We start from the raw sequence: 21,578 nt of genomic DNA on the forward strand, positions 1-21,578 counted from the left end.
AGCCTTCGAAATTATAAATTTTTTGAGAATTGTTATTTCCACTATTTGAAATTTTTCGAAAAATTACCCAACAACCTCAAAATTGGCCCCAGTTGTGTCTTTTATCCCGAATTATTATCTTTTGTCCCGAATAAGCCTGTGTTTATTCATAACATCGTCACGGAATGGTAAATAAAAAATACAAAATAAGGAATATAACATTTTATCCTTAATTCAGTTCTGCAATAATTAATATTAATATTTGTACACATTTAATCGTAAGTAAATAAAAAACTTAAACAACCGAAATTTACAAAGGAGATTCATAATTCAGATTACAGTTACTTCACAACTCATCTTTGCTATATTAACTACAATTGTATTTTCATTATGCATTGTCTATTCAAATATCATTGCAAATACAAATACTGCTAATGCCACCAACGCGTAGTGCGTTCCTTAAATTTTCTATAGGATATATTTCGGGGAGTGTGCACTGGAACTTTTCAATTTAGTTCCACCCTCACCGTTCGGTCGACTAGAGGTCCGGAACACTCCATCCTTATGTCGTTGATATACCACCTATTCGCACTAAGCGCTTTGCTTCCTCCTTTCTGATGCGTACGGCAAAAGAATGGAATACTCGTCTGTATTTCCCAAAAAGTACAATTTGGGGCTGTTCAACACCAGGTTTTTCAGGTTTTTTTGGTGAGATTGTGGACAAGTGTGTCTAACATATTTAAAAAAATTGGTTCCAGGTACCCGACCGTCTCTTTTTAGTACTCCCGTATATCAGTCTTTAGTGGTTGTGATTTTTGTGCGATGTTATTGCAGTCATTTTGTGCCTTTCGTCCCCAATTAGTACTTATTATCACGAATTTCTGTGTTTTGTTACCAGTTTGTGACTTTTATTCCAAATCTTTTGTCCCGATTTCATGTTTGTTCTCCCCAGTTTGTGTCTTTTATCTTTAAATTTTATCTTTTGTCCCCAGTTTGTGTCTTTTATCTCCCAATTTCATATTTTGCCCCGAACTTTTGTGTGTTGTCCCCAATTTGTGTATTTTATATCACCAATTTTTTATTTTTTGTCCCAAATTTGTATCTGTTATCCCTAATTGGTGTTTTATGACCAAATTTACATCTATTGTCAAGAATTTGTGTCTTTTGTCTATGTTGTCTTTATCTTCAATGTCTATCTTTTATCACCAATCGCATACTCGTATTCGTCACGCAGTTTTGTATTGTTTGTGCTTGTTACCCTTAAATCAGTACTTGGCTATTGACTCTCCATAGATACTCCGTCGACTTTATGCATATACAGCGGGTGTGTGTCAATTTCAGGCGGTCTTGGACGATGTCTCGCCCTAGGGGGCTGTGGGATCTTCATGTGGACAGTTTTGATGTGGGTTTTGACGCAGGTGGAAGTCTGGAACGTCTTGTCGCAGAGATCACACCGGTACCGGCGGACTTTTGTATGCACCTGTACGAGAAAGATATTTTTTCAGTTGTTGTTTCTAAAATGTAGAAACCACAAAATGTTAACCGTGACCATGGGACATGTAAAGGGCCCGAAACGTTGGTTAGTTTGAAAAAACAAATATAAGCGATTTAAATCCGGAAAAGTAGTTCATATCCTATGTGTAACATTCGCGAAAACCATTTCCTATGTATAAAGAACTCGATAATCACAATATGTATTTACCATAATCATTACACTATGGTAGGTAACACTAATTTACTTACCAACTGATGTTTGTGGTTCTGCGTGCGCGACTTGAACGCCTTGGGACAGTGGGGGCATTTGAAGGGACGCGCGCCGGTGTGAGTGTTCATGTGAATCTGAAAAATCATATCAGCAGATATAAATTTAAATAAAATTTAAAAAACCCTCTGTACAAAACAGTGTACTTCTAAAAGTCAATAGTCACCAGCTGTAGACTAACAACTCGTCGAGGCCAATTCAATGAGCCCAAACATTATAGTTTTACTGGAAGTATTTGAAAAGTTGGGTAGTCTGGAGACTGTCCAGCATCGAGTATATAACCAGAAATAGAGACAAATAAGGGCCATTCATCCCTGGCAACTCATCAGTCAAATAGCACTCATATCACTTTTAAATATCAACTCTCGTCTCTCGTTTGCGCTAAAATCACTAATTAGAAAGCTGAAATAATATAGCGCCAACAACTGACCTGTGTGTACGTCTCCGTATATTACAAAAATATTCGGTATTTATTGCAATAAAGATAATATCTCTAACAATGGGGGCTGTTCCGTTCGGTGGTGTGGGAAAAATAACAAAACATCTAATCCCGTCAATTGTTTCGAATTCGGGCTGGCCAATCGGAGCGTAGTTGTCACCGTAATGATTTGGCAGAATAGTTTTCAAACAAAGAGTAACAACTGAGTCAACCGTGACCATGGGACCTGTAAAGGGCCCGAAACGTTGGTTTCTTTGAAAAAACAAATATACGCGATTTAAATCCAGAAAAATAGTTTTATTGACACTTTTCTTTTGACATGGTCGAGTATTAATTATTTGACAATAATTGTTCCGGATGATTGTCGGATGGAAAATGGAAGTAGACCCCCTGCATATTTCCGTACAACACCTTTACAACATTCCACAGAAAGTGACAAATAAAGTAACCAGAAAACGGACCTGCAAAGAGTCCTGTATCCTGAAGCTCTTCGGGCACAGAGGGCATTGATGAGGCTTCTCTCCGGTGTGAACTCGTTGGTGATATTTCAGCGCAGCAGCACTCTGTTAATAATTATAAATAAATAAATATTAGACATCATCACATATCACATATGTACGTTGCTCTGATCCCAAAGGGGCTAAAGCACTTGTGTTATGGATGGAAATCGCAAACAACGCCGACACCTCAAACCCCCAAAACCCGAGACAATATGCAAAAGTTAGTTTTCTACACTGACCCGGATAGAACCCGGGACCACAGAGATGGCGACACCATGAATACCGGTATGCGAGCCACTCAACCACGGAGCATATCATTAATTATTACTTATTAATGTACTAGCGTCTGGCACGGTATGCTAAGAAGACGTCGGTTCGAATCCGGTCGGATCGAAGGAACTTTTTCTGAGTGTTCGATCTTTGTATTAATCATTACAATCAATAATATTTTTTTTTTGTTTTTATTCGTTGTTTTTTAGATTTCATGCACGCCACACCCGTACACTCGCACCGACACGTTAACACTGACACAACTATACTAATACACACTGCACGACTTGTATGCAATTTTTGTTTATATATGAGACGTAATTTTTTTATTTTACTGCACGACTTACACTTTGCCTTTTTGCTGTTGATGCACCGCGTTACCCTCTAGGCGATAGCATTTGGGACACACGCGGTTGTGTCCCAAAAAACTGAGCCATGGCCTGTTTGGTTGTTTTTAATTAACTAGCAGATATTTGTTGTTTATTACGTATATTTATTGGATTTCCTACTTTTTTATTATTTTGTTTTGTATGTTTTTTTCTTCTTTCTTTTTTTTTTGTTACTTATTATTTCATATTGTCGTGTGTGCTTGTGGAAAGACAATGAACGTGTTCTATCTATCCACCTGTTCTTTCTTTCCCCCCTTATCTCGCCCCCTTACACCCTTATTGAAAAATATAAATATACTCACCCTCCAAGTAAGCCCGCACATTTCACACATCCGCCTCTGTATTTTGGGCGGTCGTTTCGGCTTGCGCTGCTTGCCACTCGCAATTCCACTAGTGGACTTCGGCTTGGCGTCTCTCGGTCGTCTGTTCCTTGTCTCCTTGTGTATGACGCGATGCATGCGGTACAGTTTTTCGTTTTCGAAATTTGCGTTACACTGCGAACAAAATCAAACGTTAAACGCTATATATATATATATACAATTTTATAAATAGAAAGATCGAACACCTAGAAAAAATTCCATCGATCCGGCCGAACTCGAACCAATGTCTCTTAGCAAACCGTGCCAGAACCGACGTCTCCTAGTAAACCATGACAGAATAGACTGTTCGGTACGCCATAACTCCAGCATTTGTGTACCGATTTTGAAGATTCTTTTTTATTGGAAAACTTGAGATTGAATCCTACTTCGCGCACTTTCCGGTAACCGATTCCAATAATACTTACCTAGCCAATTATTATTAAGTTTACAAAATATCTATTGATACCATTGACTTACAAATAAATGGACGACGGGTCTAATACAAAAACCACGAAAAAAATGTTTCAAGTCAACCTATTTAAACGTAGTGACATGTAAAGGAATATGAAAAAGCTAAAACGTTGAATTTAAATTGTAATGTCATCGCAATACCGTCTAATTTTGCTTGCTTCGCTGTCAGTCGAACAAATGAAGACTAAAGCGTGAATGACGCTCTTTATACGATTTTAACGCCCTATAAGTTCGGACACTTTTTAGCGCGGACCCGACGTCCTATATATAATTGTAAGTCAATGATTGATACGTATGATTTAGGAATAAAAATAAAAGTTTGCATCCTATTAATATTTACTGTTATATGGTAGGTAATGGTAGATGAAAAGAAACAAAATTGTAGGATTTTATTTGATATTAATTTACCACGTATTGTATCATCCAGCATCTATTTCCGATTCTGAACTTGTATTACCACAGAACTCGAATATTTGCAATCTCTCCCTTCAAATCAAAATGTCAATAGGGATGACAGTTTTTCAAATAATTAATTACTGGTCATTTGAAACTTCTGTTGAACAATATTCATTATAAACATGGCGTCAAGATTTAGTATTATCCATGATGTACTTGAATTTCGTAGGAATATATTGAAATTGTGGTAACTGTGAACGAGTCATATGTTTTTGTTTGTTGACATTTATTCTACAGAGTACAGGTATACTATAGTTTTCTGATTATGATCGCAGTTTGGTGAGAAATTGTATTATGTATTCTTGTATGCCTTATTTGTATGAAATAAATAAAAAAGTTTTTTTTATACTTATTAATACAAAGATCGAACACTCAGAAAAAATTCCTTCGATCCGGCCGGATTCGAACCGACGTCTTCTAGCGTACCATACCAGACGCTACACCAAATAAGGGTGACGAAATATCTTAGATTTCTCATAGATGGCGCTCTAGCTAAAAAGTCGTTGAAAAACCAAATACAAAGATACGACGCAAGCACATGGAAAAATTTCGTGAGGTCCGCTGGTTCGTTCCGTGGCTTAGATGGCATAGCGTCTGGCACGGACGTCGGTTCAAATAAGGCCGGATCTTTTTCTGAGAGTTCGATCTTTGTATTAATAATTATAACAAACTAATGGAGTAATTTCACATAAAAAATAATTTAATATCAATTCAATAAAAGTTTTTTTTAATATATTATATACCTTCTCGCATTTAATCTCTCTCCAATGGTTCATTTTCATATGATCGTTGAGAGTTTCTTCCGATGGATAATTTTCTCCGCATTCCGCACACGCCCTGTCAAAATACAATTGTTATTAAACAACACGTACTTCCCACTGCTTAGCACGAGCCTCCTTTGTTAGGTGGGAGTACCTTTTATTTAGTAAACAACCTTTTGTTTCTCACTGCTGGGGCTCTGGTCTCCTTATTGAGAGTAGATGTAACAAAAATGTTTTAATTTTTCGAATTTTGCACCATCAAAACAAAATATTAATAGGAAGGTATTGCTAATAAGAAATATGGCCGCCTGTTGCACATTATCACCACGTGGCCACTTGTTGTCATTGTATTTTAACTGTGTTAAGGACGAAAACGTGTTCGGGCCCATGTGTTTTGTTGTGATTTTATAAGATTGTAATTGGTATTTGCTATTGGAATTAACTGTTGTACATATTAGTCGTAATTCTTAATAGAATAAGTTCTTATTGTGTTATGTACTATTTTGAGTAAATAAATGAGAGACAAGCGGGTCTTGCTTGGGATATTTATAGTTTTCCCGTCCCGCTCCTACATTGGTGCTGTCCCGCAGGCCAACAATATAAAAGACGGAGCGTTGGCAGTAGGACGGCATCCACATAGATTTACCGCTCCCCACAATAGCCCAATTCATGAAACAGGCATCGAGGAAATACTTCCACTATGCTCCTCACCACCCCAAACCCCGGGGTGGATGCATCCAACTACGACCCCCTCAGGGAACACCCCCACCGCGTACGTACTACGTAGGACACGTCGGCCAAGGGAAGTCCTCAACGACCATATCACTCTCGCCACTTTGAAGGCCAACCAGGTCGCATATCAGTCCTCCATCTCCTCACACATCAACCGCCCTCGCCGGCGAGGTCGTAGAGCCCCTCATTTCACACTCACAGCACCGCCCTGAGTTGAGGTCCGTGCCCACTTGGGCGCCCTCGGGCCCGCTACTTAGTTTTAAGTTTATTTTACGGGTTATTGAGATTTCAGCTCGCCCTTTAATCCGGTGGCGCAGTCAAGGCCATCAGCGGCCAACTGCAAAATATGCTTCAGAAAAAAAAGGCAGGTCAACAATGTAAAAGACGGAGCGTTGGCCACTGCCACTGTCCTACTGGACGGCATTCCAAATCTGACCGCGATCCAAGCAAGACAAAGAAGCTCAAGAAGAATTCACAACCAGGCATTTTCACTACAGTCCCAAATAATCCTCAACAAGCGTGAGTCGTCGAAGGGGCCTGGCATCAAAAAAGGAAAAAGTTCTCAATTCGACTGTGTTTTTTACCACGTATGTTACGCAATTACCTCGACATTTATGAACCGATTTCGATGGTTCTTTTTTTGTTGGGAAGAGGGCGCCTCAGTAGTGGTCCCATTGAAATTTGAAGAAAATATTCCACCTCTAAGAGTGGGAAATTAGGGGATGAATACGGTTTATTGGACATCACCCGCTTTCCGTTAACCGGTTTCAATAAAACTTGGCAAATAATAATAACGCACACACTCAACATAGCCCCGCACTAGGGAAACCCTGTGTCGCAGGTGCCATGGACACTCACATAGGCAACACAAATTATACCCAAACTCACAAGAGAAAGTTTCTCCCGACCCGGGAATCGAATCTGGGATCGAATCCGGCCACAGAGGCAAAATAGATGTAATGTTAATTTTTATAAAAAATTCATAATTGTTAAAATGTACAATACTTAAAGCAATTGTAACCTAGTGGAAGAAAAATTATTGAGTTTTTTTTTTCATTATTATTGCTATTAGAGGGGATCTATGCGCATACGCATACTCACTTGACGTGCGGCCCGCAACCGCCAGGCGCGGACTCATAATGTCTATTCAAAGCCATTTCCGTGTGGAACTGCACGTTGCATAATTCACAGCGTGATTTCACTGCCTGAAAACACTTAAACGATTAGGTAAACTCAATGGTTAAAATAATCGTAGTAACTCGTCGATTTAAGCGTGAAGCACACAGAGTCGGTGCGGGTCGGGTCGGGTGGAGTCGGGTCCGTAGCGGGTCATATTCCTTATATATATATGGGACGATAACCCATAGTCTCGCGCTCGATATATTTATATCAATAAATACACGGAATTAGACCCGCCGCAGACTCACTCTCTGTGTGCTTCACGCTTAAATCGACGAGTTACTACGATTCTTAACTCGATGAAGTAGGAAAATGATAGCTGTGCGTTAACTCAAAATGCATGCCAATAAGGTTGAATTTACAATGTACCGGTTTTGATATTCATGCAAAATCTGTGCGACGGGCTGGTGTCCGCAACTCGACGTCTAGGCGCGTAATTCGGCGACGTAATTTTCGCTAGATATGTAGATATGTCCTTAACAGTGTTACTGTTACAGTGCACTAACTAGCATATGCTTACCTCTTCATGTACTTTTAGCATATGCAAGAGCAACTCTGTATTTCTTAGCAGATGTCGCATGACATCGCTTCGTGTTTAACAATAGAACGAAAGACACGGAACACTATAGTGCGCGCGGAACTAGCTGGCCGCGCCTTAGGTATGTGAGCGGTGGGACGGGGAGGCGGGGGCACTTGATGTCATTACTCAGAATACTCAGTTCGGCGCCGGACTTCGCGGCGGCAACACACGTTGACAGTTCTGGCTAGTTTAGACAAAACGCACAAGAGATTGCAATGTCAAGATGAGTCCGCCGATAAAAAGACAATCTAAGGAAATAATATTTAAAGTGCATACGTTTTTTAAAAAACGGAAAGCCGATGTCAATAGTTTAGAATATAAAACTGATGCGAATATTCATAAATTAGTGGCAGAAGCAACCGGGATATCAGAACGAAGTGTAAGGAGAGTGATTGCTCAAAGTAAAACATCCTTGCAAAATACAGGGGAAGCAAAATTTAGTTCTCCACGAAGGCCAAAAGAGATAAAAGAAGAGATCCCTTTTATTAGAGAGACCAAACATTGTTGAATGGCGAGTGAAATATTTGAGGGCCATAAGAAAATTCAGAGAAGACAAACGAAATATATTCTTTTTGGACGAAACTTACGTTAACCAAAGTCATAATGTCCAAAAATGTTGGCAATCTTCGTCGGAGCCTGGTGTTTATGCAGATATAGGCAAAGGAAGGCGTTTAATAATAGTTCACGCTGGTAGTCGGAACGGGTTAGTTGACGATGCTCTGCTAATTTTTAAATCAGATTCAAAAACAGGAGACTATCATGGAGACATGAACTCTACAAATTTTTACAACTGGGTTGATCGAAAGTTAATACCTAAACTTCCACCTAACTCAGTCATAGTTATGGACAATGCAGCTTACCACTGTGTGCAAGTTGAGAAGAAACCGACTATGTCCTGTATGAAAATTAATATGCAGAATTGGTTGCAAAATCATAACGTGCCCTTTTCTCCCACGATGGTCAAAGCTGAACTCTTGGGCTTGATTAATACGACCCAATCAGAAAAAATATACACGATTGATGAACTTCTGAAAGGTGCAGGTCATACTGTTCTAAGACTACCTCCATATCATCCAGATCTCAACCCAATCGAGCTTGTGTGGGCAAATATAAAAAATTGCCTGGCCAGAGATCACATTAATGCTACATTGGACGAGAAAATTACAATACTAACAAGACTATTTTCTGAATTTTCTGCCGAACAATGGCAAAAATGCGACGACCACGTACAAAAAAACGAACAAGAATACTGGAATCATGATATGAGATATGATACTGTGATGGACGAATTCATTATAAACTTACAAGATGATTCTGACTCAAGTTCAGACAATTCAGAATCAAGTGATTCAGAGGATAATATGTCAGAGTAATTTCATATCTATAAATACAAAGTCGTGTTAGTTACACTAATTAATTAATAATAATTTCATAAATGATTCAAATATGTCGGAAGAATTTCATTTAATTTGTTTTTGGTTTATTTTACTTTTAATTGCAATGTACGGACAACAGCAAGTCCATCAATACATAAATGTCAAATTTATCCAATCAATTTTATACTCTATTCCCTGGACTTTAAGTTGAAAATCAATTGAGGAAATCTGACAGTTTGTGGCGGCCTGATGTGCTGCCGACTGTACATTGCAATTAATTAGATAGGTATAATATAAACTTGTAAAAGTTCAATTGGCTTTAATTTTTTCTTTTCAATAACTGAACAATTATTGTTCACGATATCTCGAGATTGGTCGTCACTGTCTAATCTCATGTGCGTTGCGAGCAGCAAGCAACCCGCCCCCTCACCCCTGTCCCTACCTAAGGCGCGGCCAGCTAGTTCCGCGCGCACTATAGCATATGTTTACCTCTTTATGTGCCTTCTGCATATGCGAGAGCAAGCCACGCTCACCCGAGAATATTTCTTGGCAGATGTCGCATGACGCTGACCCGTGCCGATTTCGCATGTGGTTGAATTGTGATGTGCGTTTGCTACAAAAATATACAGACTGTTAATATAAGCCAGGTTAAAAAATATTGGTGCTTTCTTTTTAACCGACTTCAAAAAAAGGAGGAGGTTCTCAATTCGACTGCATATTTTTTTATGTATGTTACGCGATAACTCCGGTATTTGTGAACCGATTTTCATGATTCTTTTTTATTGGAAAGAGGGTATTGGTCCCATTTAAATTTGAAGAAAATGATCCACCTCTAAGGGTAGCAAATTCGTGGATATATCAGGTTTATTGGACTTCAACCACTTTCCGTTAACCGTTTTCAATAAAACTTGGCAAATAGATGTAATTCCACAAACTTCGGAACTTGTTTTTTTTTTAATGAAAAATGTATATTTATTTTTGTGTCTCCTGCACCTTTCAATATAAAATAATTGAGAGTGATCAGTAATAAGAATCGGGTCCAATTTTTCTTATCCTCAACAACCTTATAAACAATTACAATAATTGCATTGGAATCATTGACTTACAAATAAATGGACGACGGGTCTAATACAAAAACCACGAAAAAAATGTCCCAAGCCAACCTATTTAAACGTAGTGACATGTAAAGGAATATGAAAAAGCTAAAACGTTGAATTTAAATTGTAATGTCATCGCAGTACTGTCTAATTTTGCTTGCTTCGCTGTTAGTCGAACAAACGAAGACTAAAGCGTGAATGACGCTCTGTATACGATTTTAACGCCCTATAAGTTCGGACACTTTTTAGCGCGGACCCGACGTCCATATAATTGTAAGTCAATGATTGGAATGTAAATTGTTTTCACGGACGGACGGGCGGACTTACATGAATACTCTGTCGCAGAAATGACACGGATATTTCACACCGTTGTGCCATTTGAAATGCTCCATCGCTTTGGATCTGTGAAAGAAAACCATATTTTACTAACCGACTTAAAAAAAAGGAGGTTATGTTTAAACAAAGAAAAAAATTTTGTCGACCCGATGGGACTTGAACCCGTGACCATGCTGCACCGTCGCGCTGCTCTGTACCAACTGAGGTACAGGTCAAGTTATCGAGTTGACGAAATTCTCCTATGTGGTTTTGTTATAGATCGTTGTACTGGTTTTACCTGAATACTATAAAAAAATAAAATTAAATAAAATAAAATGTCATGATCAAATCAATGTCAAAATCAAAACAATATTTCATTAATAAAATGGATATAACAAAAATAAAACTAATGAGTAATTATTTGTCTCAGTAATAAAAAGCAACCTTAAAAAACTAGTGAAGCTATTTCACAAAAAACCTCAACAATGAGAAGGTTGAAGGGAGAAAGTCGTTGAAAGACCAAGTACAAAGACACGACGCAAGCACATAGAGAAATTCGTGAGGTCCGTTGGTTCGTTCCGTGGCTTAGTTGGTATAGCGTCTGGCACGGTATGCAAGAAGACGTCGGTTCGAATCCGACCGGATCGAAGGAATTTTTTTTGAGTGTTCTTTGAATTAATAATTATAGCAAACTAGTGGAGTAATTTCACAAAAAATAATTGAATATCAATTCAATAAAAATTTAATGAGAAGGTTCTTAATTCCTTTTGTGTGTATCTTGTGTAATACCTGTAATTATTTTTATTCAATATACTCACGGGAGTTTGCTGGTGTGTCCACATAGTCGACAAACGAAGTTCATTTTGTGCTGCGTTAAATGGTGCAATAACTTGTAGCGTTTTGGGAACCGGAATTTACACGCCTCGCATTCGTAACTGCCTACGCTCTAGAACAAACAGAATATATTCACAGACAGTAGCAATGGATTTCCACGTGAAAAGGTTCGTCCAGAGAAGTACTTCCTTAACTATTTCTGCCGTCAAACAGTAATGTTAGCATTACTGTGTTCCGGTTTTGAAGGGTAAAGGTGCTGGTGGAATTACTGACACATGGGACTTGTCAACTTATGTGTTTGTGATTTAAAGATCTGAATGGCACTGCAACTGTTATGGACAGGCGTGTAGCTTACCATCAGGCGTACGACTTGTTCGTCCCGTCACTTGATATTATAAACAAAAATGTACAAATAATAAATAATGCTACAATGGGAGACTGGTGTCCAAGCTGGGTAAAACTTGTGTTATAGATCACGATTGGTCGTAGTATCAGATATAAAAATAAATAACAATTCTGAACTGTTAATATAATTTAAACTTTACCCCGTTGGCATATTGTTGAAAGTTCAATAACTATTATTGCAAGTTACGACGTTTTGATTTTATACTGATCAATCAATCAATGTGCTGCCATCTAGCGGTCAATGGCTGAACGACGACGACTTCGAGATGTTATTTAGTTCTCCAAAAAAGAAGCTACCACATTGCAGCGGCAAAGTTTACGTTCTGTACAAAGAACTATGAGTTTCAAAAAAAGAACGTATACTTTTTTCAAATCAAAACAGTCTCGTTGAACGTGTCACGGTGTTCCTGAACAGAATAAGGTAATTTTATTTGTGAAATTATTAAAATTCAAATTATTTTATTAAATAATATCTCCAATTGTTACATAACAGGTACAAAGACGTAACCAATTGGCAAAAAGAAGCTATTTAAAAACAATATACATTTACTTGTTTGTATATTTTTACAAATAAAATAATTTTTAAATATTGGTTGTTTTTTAATTAAATTAAGTTGTGGTAAAAATGTTGTATTACATAATGAAGTCTTCAAATTTCGTAGTACTAGAACTTTAAGAAAACCCATTATGCAACGATTGCATAATAGTACATTGTGCATAATAAATAAGAAATCACTAACGAGGGCCTATTAGAAGCCTGAAGCCGAAGGCTGAGGGCTTTAATAACGCGAGTTTTGCATTTTTTACCGTCCGTGATACATACAAAGTTTTTCATCACATTTGCGAGGAAATAAATAGAATATAAATATGGTTCACAACACAACAATTATGGATTTTGAAAATGGCGGGGATATTTCATTTTTTTTATTCAACTCGAACTAAAATGGATTGTAAAAAAATAGCAAAACTTTTATATAGATAACCTAACCAACGGTTAAAAAAACCGACCTCAAAAGTCATTCATCCCCTAGTTTTCCACCCTTAGAGGTGGAATATTTTTTTCAAATTTAAATGGGACCACTTCTGAGGTACCCTCTTTTCGACAAAAAAAGAATCATTAAAATCGGTTCACAAATGGCGGAGTTGTTGCGTAACATACAAACATAAAAACGAATTGAGACCTCCTTTTTTTCAAGTCGGTTCAAAATTATTAAAATGAAATAATTTAAATTCTTCATAATAAAAATTTAAGTAGTATGTGGCTGAATTATAATTAAATTTCTGTTTAGACAACATTTTAAACGAATGTTTTAATTTTGAACTTTACTTAAGTAAATCCTTGCTTGAAGTTGAACCTGACCCATAGGTGTGACATATCACACCATGGCTGTAATGGAAAGAAAAAAGGCTTGTGGTTCTTATTTAGGGCATTATAGCCAAGTTAGCCACCATGCAGTCATACTATTCACGAGCAAGTGTGATGAGAAATACTATTAACTTACCGGGTCATGTATTCCCTTGTGATTTCTAAACGCGGCTTCGCCAGTGAACCCCTTGAAGCAGAGCTCACATTTGAACCTTGAATTCTTGTAATTGTCACTCTCCCTTCTTGCAATTACTTCGTTGATCTGTTCTTCCTTGGTTAAGAATATAATATCTACATTGTATTCAGTTGAGAATCTTTCGTAATCTTCTTCTGTTTTACGAGGTTTTGTGTTCCTAATGTCTTCTTTGAGCTGAAATTATTCATTGTTCATGTTATTACGCCGGGTACTCATTAGCGTGCTGTAAGGGCGCTGTTTTCATTATGTCGTGATGACAGATAGTCGTGCAGTTTAAAGTGTCGTGGCTTGTATATTTAAATGAAATTGTTCATATAAACCTATAAGTTCTCGTCATGATCTAGTGGGATCAGCTAGACACGACAGTTGTTGAACGATAAAATAAACGTACACGACAGATAGTCGTTACTTTAACAAAATGATACGACATAGTGGGAACGCGCCCTAACGTCGAAAAAAGTCGTGAACGACAGTGAATTATGTTGTACTATATGTGAACAGCTTCATTTAAATATACAAATCACGACACTTTAAACTGCATGACTATCTGTCATCACGACATAATGGGAACGCGCCCTAACGTGACAGATACAGTCTGAAGAGTGTTTCACGTGTACACGCGTGCATTTTCCTTCTTGTTTTAAATTAAGCAGAACGCACGCTAGAATCAAGGTACTCATTATTGTCGGCTCCCTACGAACCGCACGCGTTCCACTCGCGGCAAACTCTAGAGTCACGTACATACATGATTTTTGGTAACATAACATGCAACAATTACATTTATCGAGTTCTTAGGTTTTCGCGATTGTTACACATAGGAAATGAAACTATTTTTCCGGATTTAAATCGCGTATATTTGTTTTTTCAAACAAACCAACGTTTCGGGCGCTTTACAGGTCCCATGGTCACGGTTGGTCAGTCAACCGATTTAAATCCGGAAAAATTTATTTCCAACAATTACATTTTTTTTCTCGCGAGTTGAGGGAATAATTTTTGGTTGTCTATGTGTGTGTGGCAGTCACAATACAGGGTTTCCCTAGTGCGGGGCTATGAGTGTGTTATTATTATATAACCATTGACTTACAAATAAATAGACGACGGGTCTAATACAAAAACCACGAAAAAATGTCCCAAGTCAATCTATTTAAACGTAGTGACATGTAAAGGAATATTAAAAAGCTAAAACGTTGAATTTAAATTGTAATGTCATCGCAGTACTGTCTAATTTAGCTTGCTTCGCTGTCAGTCGAACAAACGAAGACTAAAGCGTGAATGACGCTCTGTATACGATTTTAACGCCCTATAAGTTCGGACACTTTTTAGCGCGGACCCGACGTCCATATAATTGTAAGTCAATGTATATAACCTCTACCTTTTCCTTTTTAATCTTTTTCTTTTTCACATCCCTCTCTTCCCTTTTTCTTTTTTTTCGCTTCTTTTTCTCAAACTCATCTTTGACGTCCGTCGGAAAGAGTGCCGCGTCGTATTCGGTTTTTATGTTGTTCATGCATTGCTGTTGTTTGTGTTGTATTAAGGGTGTGTCGTCAAACGCGTCGTACGTGTCGTCGTCAGTTGACATAACGTTGTTTGTTTGCATGTCAAAATAATCTGTTTCTTCTTTTACCTGAAAATAATTATCATTATTACAAACCTACCGCTTAACTAAGTCGGTCCTGGGGTAGCTGCACGGTGCGGGCGAAGTGACAGTTTACAAAAGGGTTAATTTAACGGGAAAATTAAGTAGCAGTAGAGGTCTTACCTATTTCTGCCGCCAAGTATTAAGTAATGCGAGCAATTACTGCGTTCCGGTTTGTTTGCGATATAAAGCTCTAAGTGACACTGCAACTGTTATAGACAGGCGTGTCTCTTACAATCAGGCGCACTCGTTCTCGTCACTCGATATTATAAAAAAACCTTTTTGGTGTTGGTGTCTGTGACTGTAGTTGCGATTGTGTGTCCGAAAGAAACATTCGGTTCATTCCATTAAAGATTTTGTAATCGATTTTTAAATCGAAAATTTCAATCGCAATCGAACTAGTATCTAACTAATTTTAACGATTTGAAGGAAGAATTAAAATTAAAATTTCGGAACATTATAATATGCTTTATAGGGACCCGTGAAGGGCCCGAAACGTCGGTTTGTTTGAAAAAACAAATATACGCGATTTAAACAGGTTATGTAGGGAAAGCCTCTAGTAAGACTCAATTGAACAAATCGGTTCATTCAATTAATTAATCGATTTGTAGTTGGCATTACAATTGGCCATCACTAAACCGTCTATGGTCGAATCAGTAACTTGTTTGTTTACATTTTGTTCAAATTGAATTGAAAAGAAGTATAGTTACACTTTATCTATTTAGTTATTCTATTGACTATTTTAGTACCAATATAGATCCCTCCATGGTATTCGTACCTAACTTCACACTACAACCTGAAAGAAAGCTATAAAAGACCCATGGTAAGGCCGAGCAGCTCAGTCTTGATCCGATAGTAAACTTAGAAATAAATCAGAGTTGGATTTTATTTAGCGATAACACATATCACCTCTTACCTCTGATAAATCGGAAATATCCACTCCATTATCAAAATCTTCTGCTAACCGCTTCACAGGCTCCAATACCACACAATCTGTTACATTCATTTCGTTGAGATCTGTTAATGTATCTGCTAGTCTGTCTGTCAGTGTTGTCGGTTCTGCCACATCGTCAACATAGTTGATATTTGGCAGCCGTTTGGTAGTGAGCGGTAATATGAGATGGTGAGAGCGACGGTCGATCGTTCGGAGATAGGAAGTGGTTATCTGTAAACAGATATGACAGATGGCACTAAGGCAAAAAAGTCGTTAAAAATAAACAAAACTGCAACAAGCACATAGAAAAATTCGTAAAGTCCGCTAGTTCGTACCGTGGCTTATTTAGCATAGCGTCTAGCACGGTTTACTGGAAGACGCTGGTTCGCGTCCAGTCGAATCGAAAGAACTTTAATCAGTTATAACAATTTTTTATCCTATGTAACATTATGGTTAATGCAATAAAAAATTGAAGTAATAATAATAATAACAAATGATGGTGGTATCTGTGACTGTAGTTGCGTAAAAAAAGAAGCACTGGGTGGGAAGATAATGAAGATTAGTTGCATCCGCCTCGTGGCAGAGTCTACACTCTATACTATTCTCCCATTTAAAAATACAAAATTAATATTTTAGGCCATGGGAGAGGCGAGAGATTAAAATAAACATAATAATAACGCACACACTCAACATAGCTCCGCACTAGGGAAACCCTGTGTCGCGGGTGCCATAGATACAAACATAGACAACCCCAAATTCTACCCAAACTCACGAGAGAAATAAATGTAGGCCATGCAAATATTTCTCCCGGTCCGGGAATCGAACCTGGGACCTCTGCGTGGTAGTAACCGATCAGCCACGGAGGCAATATTAGACCCTCAGACGTCTTCACTTCCAGTTTTAATCCATTTTGCATAAAAAGTAAACAAACAAGTCACTGACCCGACCATGAATCGATTTGTTTAATTGAATCATACTAATGGTTTTCCTTACATAACCTACAAAAGCATATCTGAAATTTCCGAAATTCGAAATTTAAGTCCTCCTTGAAATCCTTACACTTGATACTCGTTCAATTGCGCTCGAAATTTTCGATTTACTAATCGATTACAAAAACTTTAATTGAATGAACTGAATGTTTTTTCCATACAGCACTATACAACCATAGACTATTCATACCTCTATAATTAAAACATAGCCTCACTTTTTAACTACTATTTTTCAAATGCGACTTTATAATGTTATTCAAATGAATATTGTTGGAAAAATGATGAGATATCACATCTACGAAATATATATGAACGAGTTACTTACTCGATTTATTGAGTGATTGCTATAGAATTGCAACCAAACCGGTTTGTTTACTTTACGTCTAAAATGGATTAGAACAGACTATACATAGAAGAGACTTGTACTTATCAAGGGTGTATATGGGATGGTAATAAAAATAAGCAGAATGCTGCTATTTTCAACTTACCACTTCTCCTTGTGCCACAGCTTGTTCCAGCAGCTCTTTTGCGTCGTGGCATCGCATTTTAAAATATGAACACTTCATGAGTAAAGTCATGCAAATGCTACAGAGGTGCTGAGGAAGTCCGTCAGCCGGAGACACCTGGAATAGTGAATTAAGGTTTTATTTTTGGTTTTTAAGCCTACAAACGGTCGAGTCAGGTAATCCTCGTTCCCGCCGAGGTATATGTAATGCCTTTCTCAAACAATGCTAGGAAATAATAATAAAAGACTAAAGAACGAAGGAGAATGAATAATTAAAAATGTAAAACGAGTTTTACGAGACAAATTTTGCTTCTTTTTTTAAAAGTATGTGATGCAGGTGTATTGGTGCAACATAATTAAGCGGAAAATAAGTAATACCATAGACACTATAAAATAATTGTGAAGTTTAATTATCGAAAAATTATTTCTGCAACAGATTTGACTGTCTGAACTTCAGACTGGGGTTCCAGTTAAACAGCGGCACATTGAAGTGGCGGAACATTCATAACTCTTAAAATAACTTACAACAATATCCGTGATCCTCGCAAGAGTGTCCACAAGGTGATTTTCATGCAGTTCAAATAACGCAGTATCCGTGGCAAGACAGGTCCTGCAGGCCAGTAGGTGGTCGTCTTTGCATGATGTAGCAGGTTTTATTTTACGGACTGAAATCAAACAATTACAATTTATTTTTCACCCCTGATTCAAAAATGAAGAAAAGAACTTATGCAATTCAAGCCTTTGGCTGTGGTATTAGAATGATCTCAAAATAGTTATTGTTTATTTCAAGGCTAATTTAAATGGGACTATTATTATTAGAGTGGCTTCATTTGGGGCATATGCAGCCCCTCATCACTGTGACCATCTTCCATCTATTATTATATGGTATATTGTAATCTCCACTAATAACTCTCTATTCTTTCTCTGCCCAATAATTGACATGTGCTTGTTCAAACCACAATGCACTAATTAAGACTCTAGTGAGCATTCAGATGCCATTCCTGACCAATAACAGAGCTTCTCTAGATTGTTTGCCACTATAGGCAGCTATCAGAGTTTCTGTTGCTCAAGACCCTTGCTCTGTAGCAGCACTTCTCGGGAAATATATGTGCTCTCGACCAGCAGAGTGAGCTTTGCCAGGCTTTATGCTATCCCTATAAAGGGTTTAGGTCCAATAAAGGTTTACCTAGCACCCGCCTTTGCCAGTACATCTTGAGCCTCATTACCCTCGACATCAGGGTGGCTTTGAACCCAGCACAGGACCGCTTTATTCATTTTCCTTTAATTGGGATACTTTTAACTGTCTGAAGAACATCTGCTCAGCTGTTTAAGATTCATCAGATCTTTTCCCAATTAGAGTAGAGATCTCTCTTAAATTTGGTATACTATAGAAATCTGATTACAATAATATGATAACCCTCATCTGATGCTGCAAACAGGGCAGTATGCAGAATACACACACTCCTCAACTACTAACAGTTGAACCGCCTTGTTTAGGCTCTCATGTTGGTCTCAACAATTTATTAGCTCATAGGTGGTGACTTTATTGGGTTTTTGGAGTACACTGTTTTGTGTACTCCAAAAACTTATGAGACATCATCATCAAAAAAGTATATAACAATTCAACGCACCATACCAACCACCACACAACAAACAACTGCATCCATATCCGAACAGTTACCATGCCCGACTGCCACACAGAAGTCACAGGTTCGATTCCCGGGAGAAATATTTGTACATTTATTTCTCTCGTGAGTTTGGGTATAATATGTGGTTGTCTATATGTGTGGTGTCCAAAGCACCCGCGACACCGGGTTTCCCTAGTGCGGGGCTATGTTGAGTGTGTTAAAAGAGGACATTACTTCTGGTCAGACTAGAGTGTGTTCCATATAGTGACACCCAAAGTTGTTGATTAGGTTAATAAGTTATTGATAGGCAACAGCACATACAGTTCTCTAATACCAAAGTAAATGGCTAAAGCAATTGTGTTATGGAAACTGGAAACAATGACAGTACCACAAACACCCAGACCCCGAAAAGTAAGTTTAGTATACTGACCCAGCTGGGGATCGAACCTGGGACCTCAGAGATGGCTACATCATGAAAACCGTTGTGCAAGCCACTCAACTACTGTGGTGTCGAGTTCTTAGGTTACATCTGCCATAGTAGCCATTAAAAAACCTGTCTTCTATCAATTCTAAGTTACAGCCTGCCTTTATTGGCAGTGCCCATGTTGCAACCAGGTAACTGGTGTGACTGTCCAAGGCCATCCACAATGCACGTAAAACACAAAGAACTTACTCTTTTTCACTCTCGGTTTAAAACTCATGTCACTGCGCTCCTCCAAATACAAATTCTTTGTAGGAATTGCATCTTTATGCAGTATTCTTCTGCCAGTTTCTGATATCTTAAAGTCAGAATTGTCAAAGTGTACGGAACAAATACGGCAGTGTGTACCAGGTGCCCAGGTGGGCTCACGGCGGATGGCTCGAATCCATTCTTCCTTTTGGTCCTTGTCCGTTGGGAAGCTGAAATATTCGAATAGAATAGAATAGAAATCTTTTATTACTACGCCACAACAAAAATATACACAGTAATAAAATGAAGATAAAAAAAAGATGAAGCTACATTAAAACAAAAAATTAAAATTAAAATAACTGGAAAAAAAGGAATAAAAATAAAATCATACACAACAACAAAGCGAAAATGAATGTGGCGTATGTAACAGGATCCCACTCAGCTATTGTCACCTCCGAGAAAAGGCTGTGATGCTGATTTTCAGTGGGCCCATTAGTACAGTGTATTACCACCTAATCACCTTCTTTTTCCCTACTTTCAGTTGTCTACTAGTATGGAAATAAATTTTTATTCAGGTATATATATCAGGTATATTAGTAAATGACAGGCATATTTGATCTTCTCTCATCTTTGTATTTTTAACAGACATAGTTCCAAAGGTAGGTTATGTATGTATGAACTCATAAAACTGACAATTCCAATGAACCTGTGCCTCGCAGTTGGATGAACAATGGACTTTCTTTTATAATACTCAGTGAAGGGATGAACAAGTCAATTGCCTGGTGGTAAGGGACACACCTTTCCATAACAGTTGCAGTGCCACTTAGAGCTTTAAAACGCAAAGATTTGAGGGAAACTGCTACTGCCCTCATCACCCTGAGACATAAGTTGATAAGTCTCATAACACAGTAATGCTAACATTACTGCTTGGCAGCAAAAATAGGTATGAATGATTGAAGTATTGTATAGAATGTCCACTAAATGGAAGTAATGACTAAGGTGGTGCAGAAGAGTCTCATTGGCTTTATGACAGAGTTCTAGTCTCTGTTTTGTCGATGTTTGACGTTAGAATTGTGGTAATTTAATTACCAATGTCTTGTTACAGTCAGGTAACGCTTTCCGATGCCATTCCTGCCGAGTGCAAGAGCTTATCTACATTGTCAAGCACTGTAGGCTTTAATCAAGGCCTTCAAACGTTCAACACCAGTTGTCTGCAGCCTGACAACTCCGGTGAAGTGAGTTCGAAACATAATCATTAAATAAATAATTAAATAAGAAAGTATACGTATTATACCAGATGTAAGTAATCAATTGTTCAATAAAACCCAAAAACCAATGGTTAAGTATGAAACTTTCAGTCAAAAAACACCAAAAAACAAATATTAAGTTTTTGTACACATTGTATACCTAGGTAAACAATGAATTATAGACATACTTTACCACATATTAAGAACTATTTTCGCTTACCGATGAAAGGAAATGCCTTCTGGATGTTTGATATTCTTTCCTGTGTAGTTTCTACACAATTTTACAGCACAAACAACCATTTTTCAAGAGGTGATAATTTTAACACCGATGGACGCTATGGGTAGGTAGCCATTTTGGACTGAGCAATGTCTTTTGGTTTTACGTAAATTTTACCGAATGCCCAAATACGTTTCAATAAATTTACACTCCTGACGGCAGTTAATGAAGTAATGAAGTTTTCGGAACACAGAAAAAAGTATCAATAATTCAATAATAATGTAAA

At 37.8% G+C, this 21,578-nt stretch overlaps 1 protein-coding gene across 2 annotated transcripts; it reads right to left on the reverse strand.

The window, feature by feature from the left end:
* Window positions 1–518: 518 nt before the first annotated feature.
* Window positions 519–21,509, reverse strand: LOC113234469 (zinc finger protein 709-like). Of its 2 annotated transcripts, XM_026469791.1 has the most exons (16): window positions 21,296–21,509; window positions 19,832–20,058; window positions 18,056–18,195; window positions 17,514–17,648; window positions 16,019–16,267; window positions 14,839–15,090; window positions 13,407–13,640; window positions 11,484–11,611; window positions 10,678–10,752; window positions 9,743–9,866; window positions 7,220–7,323; window positions 5,369–5,462; window positions 3,642–3,833; window positions 2,642–2,743; window positions 1,723–1,818; window positions 519–1,459 (listed from the first exon to the last, which is right to left on the reverse strand). In XM_026469791.1, the coding sequence occupies exons 1-16, from the start codon at window positions 21,373–21,375 to the stop codon at window positions 1,256–1,258; spliced, it is 2,436 nt and encodes an 811-aa protein (XP_026325576.1). In that variant the 5' UTR covers window positions 21,376–21,509; the 3' UTR covers window positions 519–1,255. The 2 variants fall into 2 exon arrangements, with proteins under 2 accessions (XP_026325576.1, XP_026325577.1); XM_026469792.1 differs by lacking the exon at window positions 14,839–15,090 and having other exon boundaries at window positions 521–1,459; window positions 13,407–13,594; window positions 16,057–16,267; window positions 21,296–21,504.
* Window positions 21,510–21,578: the final 69 nt, after the last annotated feature.

The sequence above is a fragment of the Hyposmocoma kahamanoa genome, unplaced genomic scaffold (genome assembly GCF_003589595.1).
Source record: "Hyposmocoma kahamanoa isolate Upper Pololo Valley unplaced genomic scaffold, ASM358959v1 84, whole genome shotgun sequence".
In the NCBI taxonomy this organism is placed as follows: Eukaryota; Metazoa; Arthropoda; class Insecta; order Lepidoptera; family Cosmopterigidae; genus Hyposmocoma; species Hyposmocoma kahamanoa.

Bases quoted from the DNA above. Each gene is read 5' to 3' on its own strand.
- LOC113234469 (XM_026469791.1), bottom strand. From the start codon at position 21,375: ATGGTTGTTTGTGCTGTAAAATTGTGTAGAAACTACACAGGAAAGAAT. The intron at 10,753-11,483 runs GTGAGTATATTG...TTTCTTTCACAG, and splicing joins GGACACACCAGCAAACTCCC to ATCCAAAGCGATGGAGCATT. The intron at 1,460-1,722 runs GTAAGTAAATTA...TTTCTCGTACAG, and splicing joins AGAACCACAAACATCAGTTG to GTGCATACAAAAGTCCGCCG.